The following is a 15678-nucleotide window of genomic DNA, read 5'->3' as shown; positions in this document are numbered from 1 at the left end:
GCGGTCGGGCAATGCCAACAAGCCACGGTAGAATGGCTCTATACAAAACGCAGCGTAGGAAGGTCCCTCTAATGTACCATCAACAGTTCCTATTGGGTTATTTGAGGCTCTCTGTTGGACTGTCCTGTTTAATCTCATGGGATATTCCAAACTCCTTATCTCGAGATTCATCTTACTCGACAAGCTGATCACCCTCGTATGTATCTAAAGCCTTGTCTCTCCAAGCTTCCCATTCCAAGTCCCCGTCAATATGCGACGCCTTCCGTAGACCCTGGAAAAGGCCTTGAAACCCATCCCAATCAGCTATATCATAACCACAGCAGAATTCAAGCCGATGAAGTATCCGCCCCTGCCTGACAACATCAGCCAGATCTTCATGTCCCTTATCTTCAAGTAACTGGGCAAAAACCAGCTTATCCTCACCCACCTTGTTTGCTCCGTTATAGAACTGAGCAACGGGAAGAAGCATTACCGGGGTGTTAAAAGCTGCGGACTTTGCATCCGTATGAGCCCATTCCTAATCCATAATTCCTGTGATATTATACTCGTCATTAATAAGAATGTGGTCTCCTTTACTATCTGCATGTTTGAGGTAAAATCGGCCGTCGTCAGAGTGGCTATGGACGAGGTATTTCTCGGAAACATAGTCCAGGAGAAAGCGATGGATTAAGTAGGCATCGACTGCTCGCGGAGTGAAGCACTCTTCCCGCATGATTAGATCTATTGTTAACTGCTGCAACTCGATATATATATCTGCTAGCTGGCTCATGACTTTCCTTCTCTGCTCGATCTCGAGAAGAGACCAGCGAAGCGACTGACTAGGCATTTTCTATATCAGGATATAACCAACGCCTATATGGTTATTTTTATCAAGGCTATGATCAAAGACCTTGGGAGCAGGAACGTTTATCTTGCCCAGGAATTGCAGCGTCGCAACCTCACTGGACATAATATAAGCCCGTAGGTCCGGTGGCGGCAAATTCGCATTCAGTCTTCGAATACGTGCGAGCCAGCGAATTCCATCCTGGAACTGGATTTCGATATGGTAGTTCATGGCACCCATCACCGAGGAGCGCGTCAGCCGATTATACTGGAGGGGTCAGGTCGTATAGCTCGGAATACCATTACGCAAGGAACTGGCTCTGAGAGGGAAGGGCAGTGATAGGGGATGCCTGGAAGAGCTAATAATCCACGGCAGACTATACGAGATGAGACAATTCAGGATCAATAATACGGTGTGCTCCTTCAGGCCTCCATGCAGCTGAAACTAAATATAGCCAAGACAGAATAAGGCCGACTGATATCGTCAGCTGAAGATGAGAAGGAGGAGGATGCTATTTTAACAGCTGGATTCGACAGGTCTCAAACTCTCTCTGTGCAGGACGAGAGAAGAAACGCAGCGAATGGTTCCTGGCGAAGAAAAAGACACAAACAGCAGGGATCGTCTTAGTGGAGAGCCAGCGGCGAATGGGGCTGCTTTGCGTCTAGTGCTGAGATCATCGGCCCATGGATGTCTCAGTCCTGATGAGAACTGGAAAACCTGCACTTGCTGGTATAAAGGGGCTCTCAGCCTGACTTTTGAAAGCATCCACTCGCTCACACATCTTGATCAAAATGAAGCTCGCCATTCTCGCCTCCTTCGCAGCCACCGCGCTCGCCCAGAACGCCTTCGTCTACCTCCCCAACGGCGACCAGCTCAAGGCCGGCAGCGACGTCGTCGTGCAAGTCACTCGTCCTGTAAGGCATCTTATCAACCGAACAAGCTCGAACTAACAATATAGAACTCCCTCACCGGCTCGACCGAGATTGGCGTCGCCATTGGCGTGCAGTCATGCCCGTCGTCCGCCTGCCGCGTCGACACCATCGGCACCACGCTCTTCGCCGGCGAGTTCAAGCCTGAATACCACGGCCAAACCGGCGGTGGCCAGCCCTACCAGAACTACACCGTCACTATCCCCGAGGAGACCGCCAAGGGCCGCGCTTTCATCGAGGTGGCTCATGCCACCATTGTCGGTGTACGTACCTATGTGATATATATTACGAGATGCAGCTAACTTGTTTAATAGGCGAGCACTTGGCCTCTTTTGGAGCTGATTAATGCCACTGCGACTATTGTTTAGACTATAGATTATTGAGTGGTGGGTTGAGAGACCGATGGATGGTGTTGGATATAGCTAGACACTGTTTGCTGTACATTGTCGGTGTGAATATAACTACGGACATATCATGGATGAATGGTAATTAAGGAACTACTTCTGCATGTTTCGTCATATCAACTGCCGTACTGGAAAGAGGCTATTTGTGTGAAACCGCCAGTCGCGCTTTCCTGATACTCGCTTTCCTATTTAAGCAGGAACGACCAGGTAGCACCTTCCGGTTTGGTATTCTTAGACTAGATAGTAGGTGCGATGTCGGCTGTTCATATCTGCGCCAATGGTATCCAATTAATACTATAAACTAACCCATTATCTAGTCCCTGTCCACTCCATCAAGGATACTGCATCCCCTGCGTCTTCTTATACCCCGTCGCCTCGACCTCCCCAACCTTAATCCTAGCAGCCTCCTTCTCCGCTTGCACGAGCGTACAGCACGGACACCAGAAACTGGCCAGGCAGTCCTCGACCAGTGCCTCCTCGACCCCGTGCTTCTTCTTGATATCGCCCTTTTCCATCTTCAGGATCTCCTCGAGGTGCGTCTCGCTGATGCCGAGTTTCTGGCGCATCTCGTCGCGCTTTTTGGTCATGATCAGGAAGCTTGCGGCGAAGCAGTTGAGGCCGCAGAAGATTAGGCACTACACCACAAACATGGTTAGAGGGTAGAACATGAATTAGGGGGGGAAAGACGAACGTTGTCGTTGATGGGGCTGTAGTTTGCCAGGGTTGGGTCTTCGAGGCGTGCTTGGGTTTTGCCGAAGAGGAAGCATGGGCAGCACCATGCCATCATGCCTGTGAAATTAGTATTTACCAGTTGCAGTATAGAAGGACATACAGGTATCGATAGGGGTCCAGAACTGCCAGAAGGAGTACGCCCAGTTCCGGCCTGAGGCCAGAGGTGTGTTGCTCGATTCAGCCATGATGAAGTATGAATTACGAAGTATGAAGTACAATAACGAGAAAAATAGTAGAGAGTGACTGAAGAAAAAAGAATGAATGAATGAAGAAGAAGAACAGAACAGAACGGACAGCACCGCAGTCCAGCAATTTATAACATTCATAATTGTCCAGCAGCATTCTCTATGAATGAGGCTCGTATTAAAAATAGGCTCGTATCATAATAGCCAGCGAAAATCCTTCCCACAATCAAACGGTCAAGAACAGCCTCCCTCGTATCAAACGATAATCCTCGTATAGCGGTCCAGCCCACACGAGCTCTGACAGCCACCGGTCTTCATCATCGAATCGGCGTGCTCCCTCCTGAGCCCTTTCGAGCTATCACTTTGCTGTCCCTGAATATCAACGCGCAGGATGGTACGAGGCTTGCTGAACGGGGTTAGCCTTGCTGGTTGGGCCTGATCTGGGCCTGGCCGTGCATCCTTTATGCACGAGATAGGGGTTGGAGAAGGAATAACATGGCAGTTCGCATTTTGTATCTTCGGAATAATATGGCAGTTAGCGTTAGTAATAATATGTTGACAGACAGCATAACCCTTATACTATACTTGTTGTTGTCTACCTCGGCTATAACCATAAACTCCGTTCAGGACGCCTAAAGATCAAGTCCCCCACTTGCCCCTCATCCAGCTCTCCTCCAGCTCTCTGCATCTTCATCTCTCCTCACCCATTACTACCAAACAATCCAACATGCCCAACCAATTCACCGTCGCCATAATCGGCGGCGGCATGGGCGGTCTCAGCCTCGCCATCGGCCTCCTCCGCCGCTCCATCCCAGTAACAATCTACGAAGCCGCCTCAGCATTCGGCGAAGTCGGACTAGGCCTGACAATCGGCCCCGCCGCGCACCGCGCGATGCCACTGATCGATCCCAAAATCCGCGAAATCTACGACGCGCTCATTACGACGCATGCCGATAGTCCCGGGTATGAGCGCTTCAGGGAGACGTGGTTTGAGGTTGTTTGGGCCACGGGCGAGAAGGAGGGCGAGGTGATGCTTGATTTGAAGGCGTTGCCGAGTGGGCAGACGACGGTGCGTAGGGCAGATTTTCTGCATGCGCTGGTTAAGCTTGTTCCGGAGGGGGTGGCGAGGTTTGGGAAGAGACTGGAGGGGTTGGAAGAGATTGACCAAGGTAATGGTGGGATACGGATGAGCTTTGCGGATGGGAGTCAGGCTGAGGCGTCTGTGGTGATCGGGTGCGATGGTATTCACTCGCGGGTGAAGCAGTTTGTTCTGGATGAAGAGGAATATGCGCGTACTCAGCCTAGATACAGCGGGATGTATGGCTACCGGGGAGTGCTGGATATGGAGACCATGATTGAAGCCGTTGGCGAAGACCGCGCACGGGTCTCGACGATGTATATCGGCGACGGCGCATACGCGGTAACGTATCCGATTATGCGCGCGAAGAAGGTCAACTGTGGTATTTATCCGCTGAATTCAGACTGGGATCAGGAGAGTTGGAAGCGGCCGGCGAGGAAGGAGGATATGCGGAGGGACTTTGCCCATATGGGGCGGCATATCAACAGTTTGATTGAAGTATTTTCCCCCCTCGTTTCTAGTTAAGTTAACATGCTAATGTAATGTAGCACATGCCTGATCCCTCGCAGTGGGCGATCTTCGAGCATCCACATATCTCGACGTATGCGCGGTCCAGGGTGGCTATTCTGGGCGATGCAGCGCATGCGTCTACACCACATCAAGGCGCAGGTGCCGGACAGGCCATTGAAGACGCGCATGTTCTTGCTGAACTGTTAGCCGATCCGCGCGTCGTTAATGCTGAGCACGCTGTAGCGGCATTAAAAGCATACGATGTGGTACGGCGGCCGCGGAGTCAGAGGGTCGTCACAACCAGTGGGGAAGCTGCGCATCTACTCTGTCTACGCCTAGAGGGGGTTGGAGCCGACGAGGAGAAGCTGAAGAAGACACTGCAAGAGCGGTTAAAGTGGCTTTGGGACTTGGATGTACAGGACCAGGTGGAGAGAGCCAGGGGTATCATGGTTGAAGAGATAGAACGAAAATGACAACATATAGATATGCATAGCGATACCTAGTTTAACTACACGATAGTAATCTTTCCATCCCCAATCGCAATATCAGCAATCCACATCCCCCGTCCACTACCAATATCCTGCCCATTATTGAACGCATGGAAGACGATCCTCCCCGCGTCCAAGAAATCCGCACCACCAGGCCCTCCCAAATTCCCATCACTCCCTGCATCCCCACTAACAAGCAGCGGCGCATCCGGGTCTTTAGCCTTGGTATACGGCCCTGCAACGGCCGGCGCCGTCGCATAACTCACATCATAGTTCAGACTATCATACATATTCGACGAGAACATCAAATAATACGTACCATCCACCTTAAGCAGACTAGGCGCCTCAATCAACGGGCCATCCTCGTCATCCCTATCCAGGATCGGAACAGGATCCCCATCAAGGCCCAGCCCATCACCCTGCAGCTTCTGCAGCATCAACGGCGTAGAATCCAGGCCTAGACTGTTCCCGTCGACCTTGTAAACGACGTAGCGCGTGCCGTCCTCATCTTGGAATCCCATCGGGTCGATGGCGCCGCCTTGGTCCGTGTGGCAGGCGATGGGGTCCGCTTCGGGCGTGTAGGGCCCTTCGATGGAGGAGGACGTTGCAGCGGCGACGCAGTGCCTGTTTCCGTTTGTGCCGGAAATAGCCGAGTAGTACATGATGAATGTATCATCCTGGTAAGTAGTTAGCGGTGCGTCACGGGTGATGTTTCAGGACTGTTTCGCATGGGTAAGGAGGGTAAGGGTAGGTAGGGGGTGCGTACGCGTTGGATGACATCCGGCGCCCAGATCTGCGGGTCGTCCTGGTTCACCCACTCCGGGAATGGGCCTGGCATGGCATCTGTGCCTTCGAGGAGAGACCAGGTCGTGAAGTCGTCGGAGCGGGCGACTTGGACGCGGACGCCATTGCCCTGGGTGGCGAAGGCGTAGTAGCCCTGGTCTGTTTGGAGGACGGCTGGGTCGGGGAAGTCGGTGTTGAGGACGTGGGTGGGCAGAGCCAGGGCAGGGCCTGCTGCTAGGAGGAGAGTAACCAGCTGTGAAGGCATTGTGATTGAACTGAATGTCGACACTGTTTGAGTACGGAGACATCTGCAGGCTTTATAGCTGGTTCCTGGCTCGCAGTCACGTCTTGCACTCCGGTGACAAGTTTCAGCTCGCACTTCTGCAAGACTGCAACAAGGCGAGCTTCAGCGGCTCAGCATTCCAGAGCTTAATTCACGATCTTCCATTGGCGTAGCTCAGCCCATGTCTGAATCGGGAAGAATGTGTCGATCGCGCAGTCATTGGTGTTTGTGGAGGATCGTCGTCTCGCACTTCGACAGCCACCGACGATCGTCGCTTGAGCACGCAGTGCATGTTTGATGGTGTAAGATGCGCGAGGTTGGACAATGTGTAGAGAAAGGACGACCAGCCGTGGATACACCGAGGAATTCACCATCTGCAGACATGACCTGGCCCTATAATCTTGTCAATCCTGTGAAATCGAGCACATTCAAACCTATTCAGGATAAGATGCCAGATAGGACGCCTAATCGGCATCTCGCTGAAGAGTTGGGGGCTAACGGCGCAGCTCGCACTCGATAATCTTTCCCTATTGGGCTGTGCAGAAACTGATCGATATACGACATCAACTCCTGCCAGATCCCTGCAGCGAGAGCTGGAGTTGGCAGTGGACGTTGGATGCAAGGCAAGATCTTGTTCATTGAAAGGTGTGCCCTGAAGTACGGCTGTTGGGCCTTATTGAATTGGCTTGCAAGGTGGCTTCCATTATCTGGTTGAGTATACCGACATAAACCTACAGACAGGGAAACAAACTACTGCGCCACCTCCTGAGGATTCAGCACCAGCTTCTTCGAAGCCTTTCCATCCAATACATCCCCACAGGCCTGTTGGATGGCAGCCAGTCCTCCAGGCCGCTTTTCCAACGGTGTAGGCGTAACACCCCCATCAAGAGCCTTGGAGAGATATCCATAATACCACTTCGAAAACTCTGCATTCTCCGGCTTCTGGGTGGTCATACTGTATGCATCATATTCTAGGGTGACATTATCTGCCAGATTCATATCGTCCGTCTTGCCCCGAGTGGATGCAAACGTGCCGCCCTTTGGCTGGAGCAGCTCGCTGATGGCGTTGGCACTCTTTGCGTCCCCAGAGGCACTCATAGCAAAGTCATACGGCCCCAGCTGCTTCAGTTTCGACACAGCGTCTGAGTCTTTGTAGTCGACCACCTCTGAAGCGCCGAGACTGCGCACGTAGTCGAACTTGGCAGTCGAGGCTGTTGCTATCACGGTATACCCGACCTGCTGCTCGTTAATTTCCATAGCTCCAGTGGGATGGGAAGCATACACTAGAAGCATACTGCACCGCATAACCCCCAACACTCCCACTCGCTCCCCAGATCAACACCTTCCCCTGTTTATTATCCCCGGGCTTCCCAATCCCCAATTTCAAATTCAGCGCAGCAACCGCCGTCAATAGCGCAAACGGAATCGCAACCGCATCCTCAAACGAGGCACGTTCCGGAATCCCCGCCGTGGTCCCCTCCTTGCTCACGACGTATTTCTGCCACCCGCCGTACTTGGTGTCTTTGAGGTGGTACGTCGGTGTATCTGAGACGACGCGGTCGCCGATCTTGAACCCCGCTACGGCCGACCCGACTTCTTCTACGGTGCCTGCGACGCTGGTTCCGAGGATCATGGGGTAGGGTACGTCCATGTATGCTTTTGCGCGGATGTTGGCGTCCAGGGGCTGGATTGCGATGGCATGATTCTGTTTGCGTTAGCAGACTTAGCATAATGGGAGAAAAGGCACTGTCATGGGAGCGACACCTTGATAACGACTTCATCGAGGGCGGGCATGTGGTATGGAGCAGCCAGGACTTTCAGATCGCCCTTTGGCTCTGTGCTCCAGGCGGCGCTATTCATTGGAGACATTATTCCGCTATTCTTTTTTGATTGTGCTGGTTAACTATTTTCAAAAGGGCAGATAGTTGCGAATATGTAGTCGGCTGCCATGACGTCAGGACAGCCTACAATACGAGACCAAGATTGATAATGATAAGTAATGCGAGATCCGTGTCGATCTGAGTCAGATCTTATTCAATGTTGACTGAATACTTGTGGTATGATATTGTAGAGCTAGCTATGACGCCTACACAGCCTGTTCCCCACATCCAGATACCACATCCGATGTCTTCTACAGCTGTGATTGCCTACCACATGGAGCTCGTCTGGCTGAGGGAACTATAATGATTATGAAGTTATCCTTACGTCTGTTCATGATGAATCCCCCGGTCCATAGATATAAACCTGTAGAAGCCAGCGTCTATTCCGACGTCCAACTACAACTATCCAACTCTGATATACTACTAAAATGCCTCCCGCCTACAAACGCCTCAACTCCGAAGACTGCGTCTTCCTCTTCGTCGACCACCAGGCAAGCCCCGAGGCCCAATCCTATCCAGGCGTACTAACAAGATCCAGGCCGGCCTCATCCAGCTCGTCCGCGACTTCGAACCGCACGAGTTCCGCACAAACACCCTGGGCCTAGTCAAGGTCGCGCAGTACTACGGCGCGCCCTCGATCCTGACCACATCCTTCGACACAGGCCCCAACGGCCCAATCGCAAAGGAGATCCAAGAGGCGCTGCCCAATGCGCCTCTAATCCGGCGCCCGGGCCAAATCAACGCGATGGACAACGAGGATTTCGCCAATGCCGTCAAGGCGACCGGGAAGAAGCAGGTTGTTATCAGGTGTGTCCAAGTATCCTACCCACTTACCGCCCGGTCGGTGGTGTCTTCAAGAGCAGAGCTGATATATTTTTCAATAGTGGAGTGTTGACCGAAATCTGCGTCGCATTCCCCGCGCTCTCGCTCATCGAGCAGGGCTACGACGTCTTCGTCGCGACCGATGCGAGCGGCACCTTCGCCGAGCATACCAGGGAGGCAGCGCATAAGCGCATGGCGGCGGCGGGGTGCCAGCTGCTGAATTGGGCGGCGATAGCGGGCGAGCTGCACCGCGACTGGCGTAGAGATATCGAGGGCTTTGGCAAGATCTGGACGGACCATATTCCTGGGTATTGGTGCTTGATGCAGAGTTACCAGACGGCGGGGGAGAATGCGAAGCAGTGAGTGTCCTGACAAAACAACCAGGAAAGGGTATCTATTTCTGGAACGGGAGCTATCAAGCGAACCGTGGTTTTAACCGTGTGTTCATGTTCATATTCAAGGCAAGAATGGTGATCGCCGAATTTTTGCAGTCGTAAAGTGGAGGCCTCGGTGGGTGTGCGAGTCGGGCGCGACCACATTAGTATTATCTCGCTGCACTGACAGCAATGTCGCGCGGGTATCCTAATTTAGTAAAATTCAGAATCGCTTTAGCTTCTCCAAATCAGGGGCCGATCGGATATGTGTATCACAGAGCCATGAAACGAGGCCCCGTGGTACCGGTACCTGCATGCGCGGGGAATGAATCGACACCACGCCGCACCAACAGAACTCGATGCAATGAAGAATGTCAGTGGCCGATGGGTCGGACCCCAGAGGGAACAGACCACAGACCACAGAGAACAGAGAGAGAGTGGGGATCATATGTAAATCGAGCAAGCTCGGCCAGAACGTGTCCCTGTGAAAACGCGGGGGAGACCGAGGCTTCCCTGTCCATATTAGGGCACGGCCACCCACGAGGGTATTTATTATTATCCCCCCTCTGTCTGGAAATCCACGTCCATTCATTTATTGTATTGCTAACTGTATCATCATGACTGTCGCCCCTACCACCGGCTACGTGGGCAGCCTCACGCCCAAAGAGGAGGCCTCCCTGCGCGAGATGTGGACGCTGCTCTTCACCACCGTCACCTCGCTGCTCTCGTCCGTATACGACGTGAAACTCCCCGAGAGCTCGCCAAACGACATCTTCAAGCTGCTCGACAAAATCACCGAGCCCTCCATCGACGGCATCCTAGCCGTCCTCAAGAACCCCCCCGCCGCCAACGGCGACACAGCCTCAGCACCCAACGGCGACCACAGCACCACAATCGAAGCATCCCTCGACAAGATGAAGGAACTCGCCGCCAAAGCCAACGGCAAGGAAATCCTCGACCAGCTGTCCAAGGAAAAACTCACCCAGCCTCAACTCAGCGGCCTGCTCTCACACCTCCGCAAGAACCACGTCAACGAGTCGGAGGTCAAAACCATCGAGAAGATCCTGCTCGCCATGTCCCCAGGCGAGATGATCTTCACCCTGCTCAAGCTGGTGAAGCAGGAACACCCGGATGCTCTGCTTCTGCGGTTCCTGCGCGCGCGCAAGTGGGACGTCCCCAAGGCGTTTGGCATGATGGCCAATGCTATTCTCTGGCGGCAGAAGATGCAGGTCGACGACGATATTGTGCCTAAGGGTGAGCTGCATGCTTGGGAGCAGTCGCGCGATAAGAAGCTGAGCGCGGCCGAGCAGAAGGCGGGCAAGGACTTTATTTCGCAGTTGGAGATGGGCAAGAGTTACCTGCATGGTCTGGACCGGGAGGGCCGGCCTGTCAATGTCGTACGAGTGCGTCTGCATAAACCTGGTGCGCAGTCTCAAGAGGCGCTGGAGCGGTATATCGTGCATGTTATCGAGTCGACGAGGATCCTGGTTGCTCCTCCAGTGGAGACGGGGGTATGTTCTTCCAAATAGGGACTGGATTATACTAACTTTACCAGACAATCCTGTTCGACATGACTGGATTCGGACTTGGAAATATGGAGTATTCCCCCGTCAAGTTCATCATCCAGTGCTTCGAGGCCAACTACCCTGAATCGCTCGGCCGACTGCTCATCCACAACGCCCCGTGGATCTTCTCAGGTACGCCAATACTCCCAAGTACATGGACTCAGCTAACAGAATAGGAATCTGGAAAATCATCCACGGCTGGATGGACCCCGTCGTGGCCTCAAAAGTCCAATTCACCAAGAACATCAACGACCTCGACAAGTTCATCCCGCGCGCCCACATCCCCAAAGAACTCGGTGGCGACCAGGACTTCGAATACAAATACATCGAGCCCCCAGCCGACGAGAACAAGGCTATGGAAGATAAAGAGAAGGGCAACGCCGTGATGATCGAGCGCATGATGATCGGGCTGCAGCTTGTCGCTGCCACGGCGGCGTGGGTGTCTGCTGCAGACTCGGCGAAGAGCCAGGAGGAGAAGGAAGCCGTTGAGTTATTGAAGAAGCGCAGGGATACGGTGATTGAGGAGTTTAGACTGAATTACTGGAAGGTGGATCCGTATGTGCGTGCGAGGGCGCTGGTGGACCGGACGGGGGCGGTGTCGCCGGATGGCACTGTGAATAATTTTTAGGAGTTTAGGTTCATTTAAATTCAATATTCATTGTAAAGTTTTAACTATGATAGTATCCAGGCAGCTATTTCTCAGGACACGGATGGTAGTACACGCTCACATACACCCCGGTCCTCTCCGAATACGCAAACGAGATCCAAAAGACCAGATGCGACGTCTTGGACAGGTCATAATCGGGACTAAAAGTATTAGCAACGCCTAAAATATAACAGGGGTTGGACATACTAGAAAGATTCCACAGTACTGCGATAAGAAGCAGCCAGCTCCGTCCAACCCAGCATCCTAAAGAAGCGCGCGATCTTCTCAACACAGACCAAATCATTCAGTCCCTGCAATGGAAAATACGCCTTCCCATACGGAAGGGGATTCCCAGGCGTAAGCTCATAATTCCACAACATTGGCGCTGAATTCTCCGGAACCTGGGGCGCATCCGCAGGGAGGTCCCTCTTGCCTGCAAGTCGAAGGTCAATCACATCCCAGAGCTTACGAAGCCAGAACAACCCCTCCATATGCGCAGGGCCTGTTGCACGGTTATTCAATGTCCACAGCTCCTCAAGCTTGCTGTCCGACACATCCATGACGAACGTGTAGAACTTGAAGCGCGACTTTGCCGGGTCGATATAGTCCCACGCCCATAGGTTGTGGTAGCCCCAGCCGTTGGTTTCGGTGATATATTCGGCCAGCTTGGACCAGGCGTCGACGCAGTCCATTTTGCCTTGGGCCTTGAGGTCGGTCACGGAGACGGTGAGAAGTTGTTTGATGTCTTGCCCTGACATGTGTGCTTTCAGGCCGGGGTAGGTGTATCCTTTGACTGTGATGCCAGTGTCTTTCAGGTCGAAACCCATGGCATGCTGTGTTCTCAGCTTTGCGCCGCCGGGGACGGAGGTCGGGAGGCGGATCTGTTCGTCTCGAGTTAGGGTATGCTTTGGCTCGAAGTAGCCATACAGCTGGGGGTCAAAGCCATTGAGGGCTATTCTAGCCAGGTGAGACACCATAAGGGCAGGCGGAGCCTGGTTGAACGGGTCTCTGTCTGTGCCGGAAAACGAGTCAACAGGCTCAGCACCAATTCGTACGGTAGGATGGCCTCCATGCTCTTGGTAATTCACGCTGAACTCCATTGGCAGCCCGGTGACTGTGATGCTCGAATGGAAAGTCGCAGGACAGGGACCAAGACGGGGAATCAGCTGGTTGTGGTAGAATGTGAGGAATTGATACTGCTGCTCAGCAGTATATCCTGTAGTCGACAACAGTCTTCCAACAAGCGGACCTGTCCTCCGCCACCACTGGTCTTGGTCATTCGAAGGGAAAGTCAGGTACGTGCTGAGGACGTCGAACGGCGACATCGAATTATTCGTTTTGGTCGCTGGACTGGAATCGCTAGGAACATCCGACGGGACAAGCAGAGTCATTATGCTATGGTTTCAACGGAAGAAGTATTTCAGAGTTTATTCAGGGCAAATTATGGCAGTGGACGACAATAACCAGAAAGCCTGCAGGACGGCCAGATATATGGCTGCATTCCAATCCCGACTGCCCCCCTCACGACCTACTAGGCTACCAGGCTACCCCCCGCGCATTTCTTTTCGGTCTGCATGCTGGATGTGTACCTTTCAGTCACATCGCCCGATAGGCTCTGCGTTCTCGAACCAGCAAGCCCCGAGAAGCGACAGGCTACGGTTTCCTCCCAAGAAGTGATTCAGAACATATCCAGACTTGAAATCAGCCACGCCTGGACCACCGACTGGCCGGCAGTTTCATACCGCATCTTTGGAATCCTTAGATGGCGGGACCATGGCGTTTGGACGTGTCGAAAATGTCAACAGGGTGGTGACGCAGGTTCGTACCTTGGGCCTTGTACGACGTCTGGGCAGTCGAATCAGAAGATGTCCTTCTGGCCTCATCGACGCCGGGTTCGTTTTCTACTGGCCATATTGTTAAGTGTTGTCCTACTTCGGATCTCGAGGAGAGGTCTTATTGGAATGGGTGGCCATCACCTGTTAAGAGATGGGACAGACAATTTCACCAAGGTTGCCGTAAAGCTGCCTTCTCGCTATGCAAATAGGGACGTTAACTAAGCCATTCTAGCTGTAATGAATTAAGGCATCACATCTCTTGGTTTCTGCACCTTATTAAACTATTCATTGGATTCTACTGTATCTCCTATCCGCAGCCTTGAGCAGCTACACACTCAATGAACTCTCACTAGTCTCCACCCCCTTCTCCTCCCCATCCTTAATGCCCTGCGCAGGCCTAAACTCCTGATCCATCGACGACCCTTTGACAAAAACACAAGAAAGTAATCCCAACCCCGCCGCACCACAAAGCACAAGCCAGACAATCCCAAGCGCATCCGCATACGCACTCTCCATCTCCCCACGCAGCGCATTCCGCGGCAGACCCTGGATATACTGCACCAGACCAGCGGCATCCTGCGTCCATGAATCAGCCATGCCCGCCAGGAGAGGTCGGGATAGGAATTCCTTGTGGATGCGGTTCTGGAAGACCACACCGCCGATTGCAACGCCGACTGTCTGGCCTAGGGTGCGGAAGAACGCAGCCATCGCTGCCGTGATGGAGATGAATTGTGGATCCGCGGATGCCTGCACTGCCAGCATCATTGAGGAAAAGAGCACGCCGAGACCGAAACCAGGCACGACGGTGATGAAGATCCATTGGGGGACGGTGGTGGCCGAGTCCAGAAGGTAGAGCAGGCCGAGGCCTAATGTAGATACGGACCAGCCGGACCATAACGCCCATCTGTATCTTCCAGTGACGGAAATCAGGATGCTGGTTACTGCTGATAGGGGCGCGATTGTTAATGTCAAGGGGAGTATTGCTGCGCCGGCGATGACGGCCTTGTATCCCAGGGCGCTTTCGTAGTAGAGGGGTAGGTAGTACAGCATGCACCAAAGGATGGCGCCGTGGAGGAGGCAGGCCAAGTAGTTAAAAACTATCGTACCGTGCTGGAAGATCTTCATAGGAATCAGAGGTCGCGAGGGAACTATCATCTCGTAAACAACAAAGACACCAAGACCTGCGACACCGACTATCAAGGGAACGAGTGTTCGCCATGAGCTCCAGGTGTACATAATACCTCCCCAGCTGAGGGGCACGAGGAACGACGTCAGAGAACCGGTGAATATCACGGCACCGCCAAAGTCAATTGCCTTGAGCCTATCCTTCAGCGGTGGGAATTCCTGCCGCAGGTTCATGAAAATGGGAATGAAGACCAGCCCAAGACCGCAGAAAGGCAGATTTAGCCAGAAGATCCAGCGCCAGGCAGACTCAGCTAAAGCACCACCGATAATAGGGCCGATGACGGTACCAAGAGACCAAGTTAGTGATCGAATACTCATCCACTTCCCACGTTGCCGAAGAGGTATAAGGTCTGCGATGAGGACCTCAGTCAGGGCAATAATGCCGCCGCCCCCGACACCCTGGATACAGCGGCCTACTAGCATCACTGAAAGACTATTGCATACTGCTGCAACGATAGACCCGACAGTGAACGCAACAACAGCGCCGAAGAGGGTCCATTTTCTCCCGAACAGGTCCGAGACCATACTGAACGTAGGTTGGAATACGGTCGAGGCGACAAGGAAGGAAGTTCCAGCCCAGAAGGCTTCGATGGCGGAGCCATCGAGGGCATCTGCGATTGTCTACACCAGTTAGCACCGTGATAAAGGCAGATAGTATATTGGACATACAGGAAGTGCAACAGACAGCGAAGTGGCATCAAGGGCCGCCGCAAAGTTGAGCAGCCCGATGACACCGAAAATGCACCATAGACGGAGGTCTGGCTTGAAAGCCTCAGTAGCTTCGTTCACCGACATGCTGAGCTATTGTACTAAAGGAGGCGAACTAGGTAAAAGAGGCCCCTTGCGATGGCCGCGAGTTGGTTCAGCAAAAGGCCTCACAGTGGGAAGGGAAATAGGGAAGTTATAGACCAGCGAGAACATATCCTACATTCACAAAACGACCCCTCCTTGACGATGGCCTCATAGATAGGCTTGGCTCGACGACAAGATTGCATCGGAGTTACTCTCGGCCAAACTCCTGCGATACATCGCTGGCCAAGTATGTAAACTCACAAATGAAGTGGGACTTGGCTGGTCATGCTCACAATGTCAGCGGGGCAGCAAGACGCGAAGGAAGAACAGAGTGAATCTGGCAGTGAAGCCAGCGAACGGTGGG

General features: G+C 53.0%; 10 protein-coding genes across 10 annotated transcripts; 4 read left to right on the top strand and 6 right to left on the bottom strand.

The window, feature by feature from the left end:
- Positions 1–139: 139 nt before the first annotated feature.
- Positions 140–1223, bottom strand: ASPVEDRAFT_882993 (uncharacterized protein). The gene has a single exon (XM_040818284.1). It carries the CDS (start codon positions 824–826, stop codon positions 518–520), a length of 309 nt encoding a protein of 102 aa, XP_040665236.1. The 5' UTR covers positions 827–1223; the 3' UTR covers positions 140–517.
- A 391-nt stretch (positions 1224–1614) lies between these two features.
- Positions 1615–2166, top strand: ASPVEDRAFT_187655 (uncharacterized protein; the record flags this gene model as incomplete). The annotated part of the gene is made up of 3 exons (XM_040809007.1): positions 1615–1737; positions 1782–2015; positions 2067–2166. 3 exons carry the CDS (start codon positions 1615–1617, stop codon positions 2118–2120), a joined length of 411 nt encoding a protein of 136 aa, XP_040665235.1. The 3' UTR covers positions 2121–2166.
- Positions 2167–2257: 91 nt separating this feature from the next.
- ASPVEDRAFT_69870 (PLAC8 family protein) lies at positions 2258–3168 on the bottom strand. The gene is made up of 3 exons (XM_040816042.1): positions 2989–3168; positions 2848–2945; positions 2258–2791 (listed from the first exon to the last, which is right to left on the bottom strand). The coding sequence occupies exons 1-3, from the start codon at positions 3071–3073 to the stop codon at positions 2489–2491; spliced, it is 486 nt and encodes a 161-aa protein (XP_040665234.1). The 5' UTR covers positions 3074–3168; the 3' UTR covers positions 2258–2488.
- Positions 3169–3800: 632 nt separating this feature from the next.
- ASPVEDRAFT_124652 (putative salicylate hydroxylase) lies at positions 3801–5134 on the top strand (the record flags this gene model as incomplete). The annotated part of the gene is made up of 2 exons (XM_040806206.1): positions 3801–4649; positions 4700–5134. The coding sequence occupies 2 exons, from the start codon at positions 3801–3803 to the stop codon at positions 5132–5134; spliced, it is 1284 nt and encodes a 427-aa protein (XP_040665233.1).
- A 17-nt stretch (positions 5135–5151) lies between these two features.
- Positions 5152–6308, bottom strand: ASPVEDRAFT_515849 (glycoside hydrolase family 43 protein). Its single transcript, XM_040814497.1, has 2 exons — positions 5916–6308; positions 5152–5826 (listed from the first exon to the last, which is right to left on the bottom strand). Exons 1-2 carry the CDS (start codon positions 6195–6197, stop codon positions 5170–5172), a joined length of 939 nt encoding a protein of 312 aa, XP_040665232.1. The 5' UTR covers positions 6198–6308; the 3' UTR covers positions 5152–5169.
- A 557-nt stretch (positions 6309–6865) lies between these two features.
- On the bottom strand, positions 6866–8191 carry ASPVEDRAFT_38885 (zinc-binding alcohol dehydrogenase family protein). The gene is made up of 3 exons (XM_040811792.1): positions 7980–8191; positions 7498–7920; positions 6866–7451 (listed from the first exon to the last, which is right to left on the bottom strand). Exons 1-3 carry the CDS (start codon positions 8082–8084, stop codon positions 6966–6968), a joined length of 1014 nt encoding a protein of 337 aa, XP_040665231.1. The 5' UTR covers positions 8085–8191; the 3' UTR covers positions 6866–6965.
- Positions 8192–8523: 332 nt separating this feature from the next.
- Positions 8524–9682, top strand: ASPVEDRAFT_882985 (uncharacterized protein; the record flags this gene model as incomplete). The annotated part of the gene is given in 3 exon segments (XM_040818283.1): positions 8524–8616; positions 8634–8902; positions 8980–9682. The coding sequence occupies 3 exon segments, from the start codon at positions 8524–8526 to the stop codon at positions 9278–9280; spliced, it is 663 nt and encodes a 220-aa protein (XP_040665230.1). The 3' UTR covers positions 9281–9682.
- A 226-nt stretch (positions 9683–9908) lies between these two features.
- ASPVEDRAFT_26279 (CRAL-TRIO domain-containing protein) lies at positions 9909–11484 on the top strand (the record flags this gene model as incomplete). The annotated part of the gene is made up of 3 exons (XM_040809881.1): positions 9909–10802; positions 10847–10988; positions 11033–11484. 3 exons carry the CDS (start codon positions 9909–9911, stop codon positions 11482–11484), a joined length of 1488 nt encoding a protein of 495 aa, XP_040665229.1.
- A 64-nt stretch (positions 11485–11548) lies between these two features.
- ASPVEDRAFT_187638 (uncharacterized protein) lies at positions 11549–12827 on the bottom strand (the record flags this gene model as incomplete). The annotated part of the gene is made up of 2 exons (XM_040809006.1): positions 11549–11663; positions 11710–12827. 2 exons carry the CDS (start codon positions 12825–12827, stop codon positions 11549–11551), a joined length of 1233 nt encoding a protein of 410 aa, XP_040665228.1.
- An 837-nt stretch (positions 12828–13664) lies between these two features.
- ASPVEDRAFT_26277 (uncharacterized protein) lies at positions 13665–15317 on the bottom strand (the record flags this gene model as incomplete). The annotated part of the gene is made up of 2 exons (XM_040809880.1): positions 13665–15143; positions 15192–15317. The coding sequence occupies 2 exons, from the start codon at positions 15315–15317 to the stop codon at positions 13665–13667; spliced, it is 1605 nt and encodes a 534-aa protein (XP_040665227.1).
- Between the last annotated feature and the right edge of the window lie 361 nt (positions 15318–15678).

The sequence above is a fragment of the Aspergillus versicolor genome (genome assembly GCF_001890125.1).
Source record: "Aspergillus versicolor CBS 583.65 unplaced genomic scaffold ASPVEscaffold_2, whole genome shotgun sequence".
NCBI classification, from domain to species: Eukaryota; Fungi; Ascomycota; class Eurotiomycetes; order Eurotiales; family Aspergillaceae; genus Aspergillus; species Aspergillus versicolor.
The sequence above is the reverse complement of the archived record's forward strand: the minus strand, read 5'-3'. Positions and strand labels throughout refer to the sequence as shown.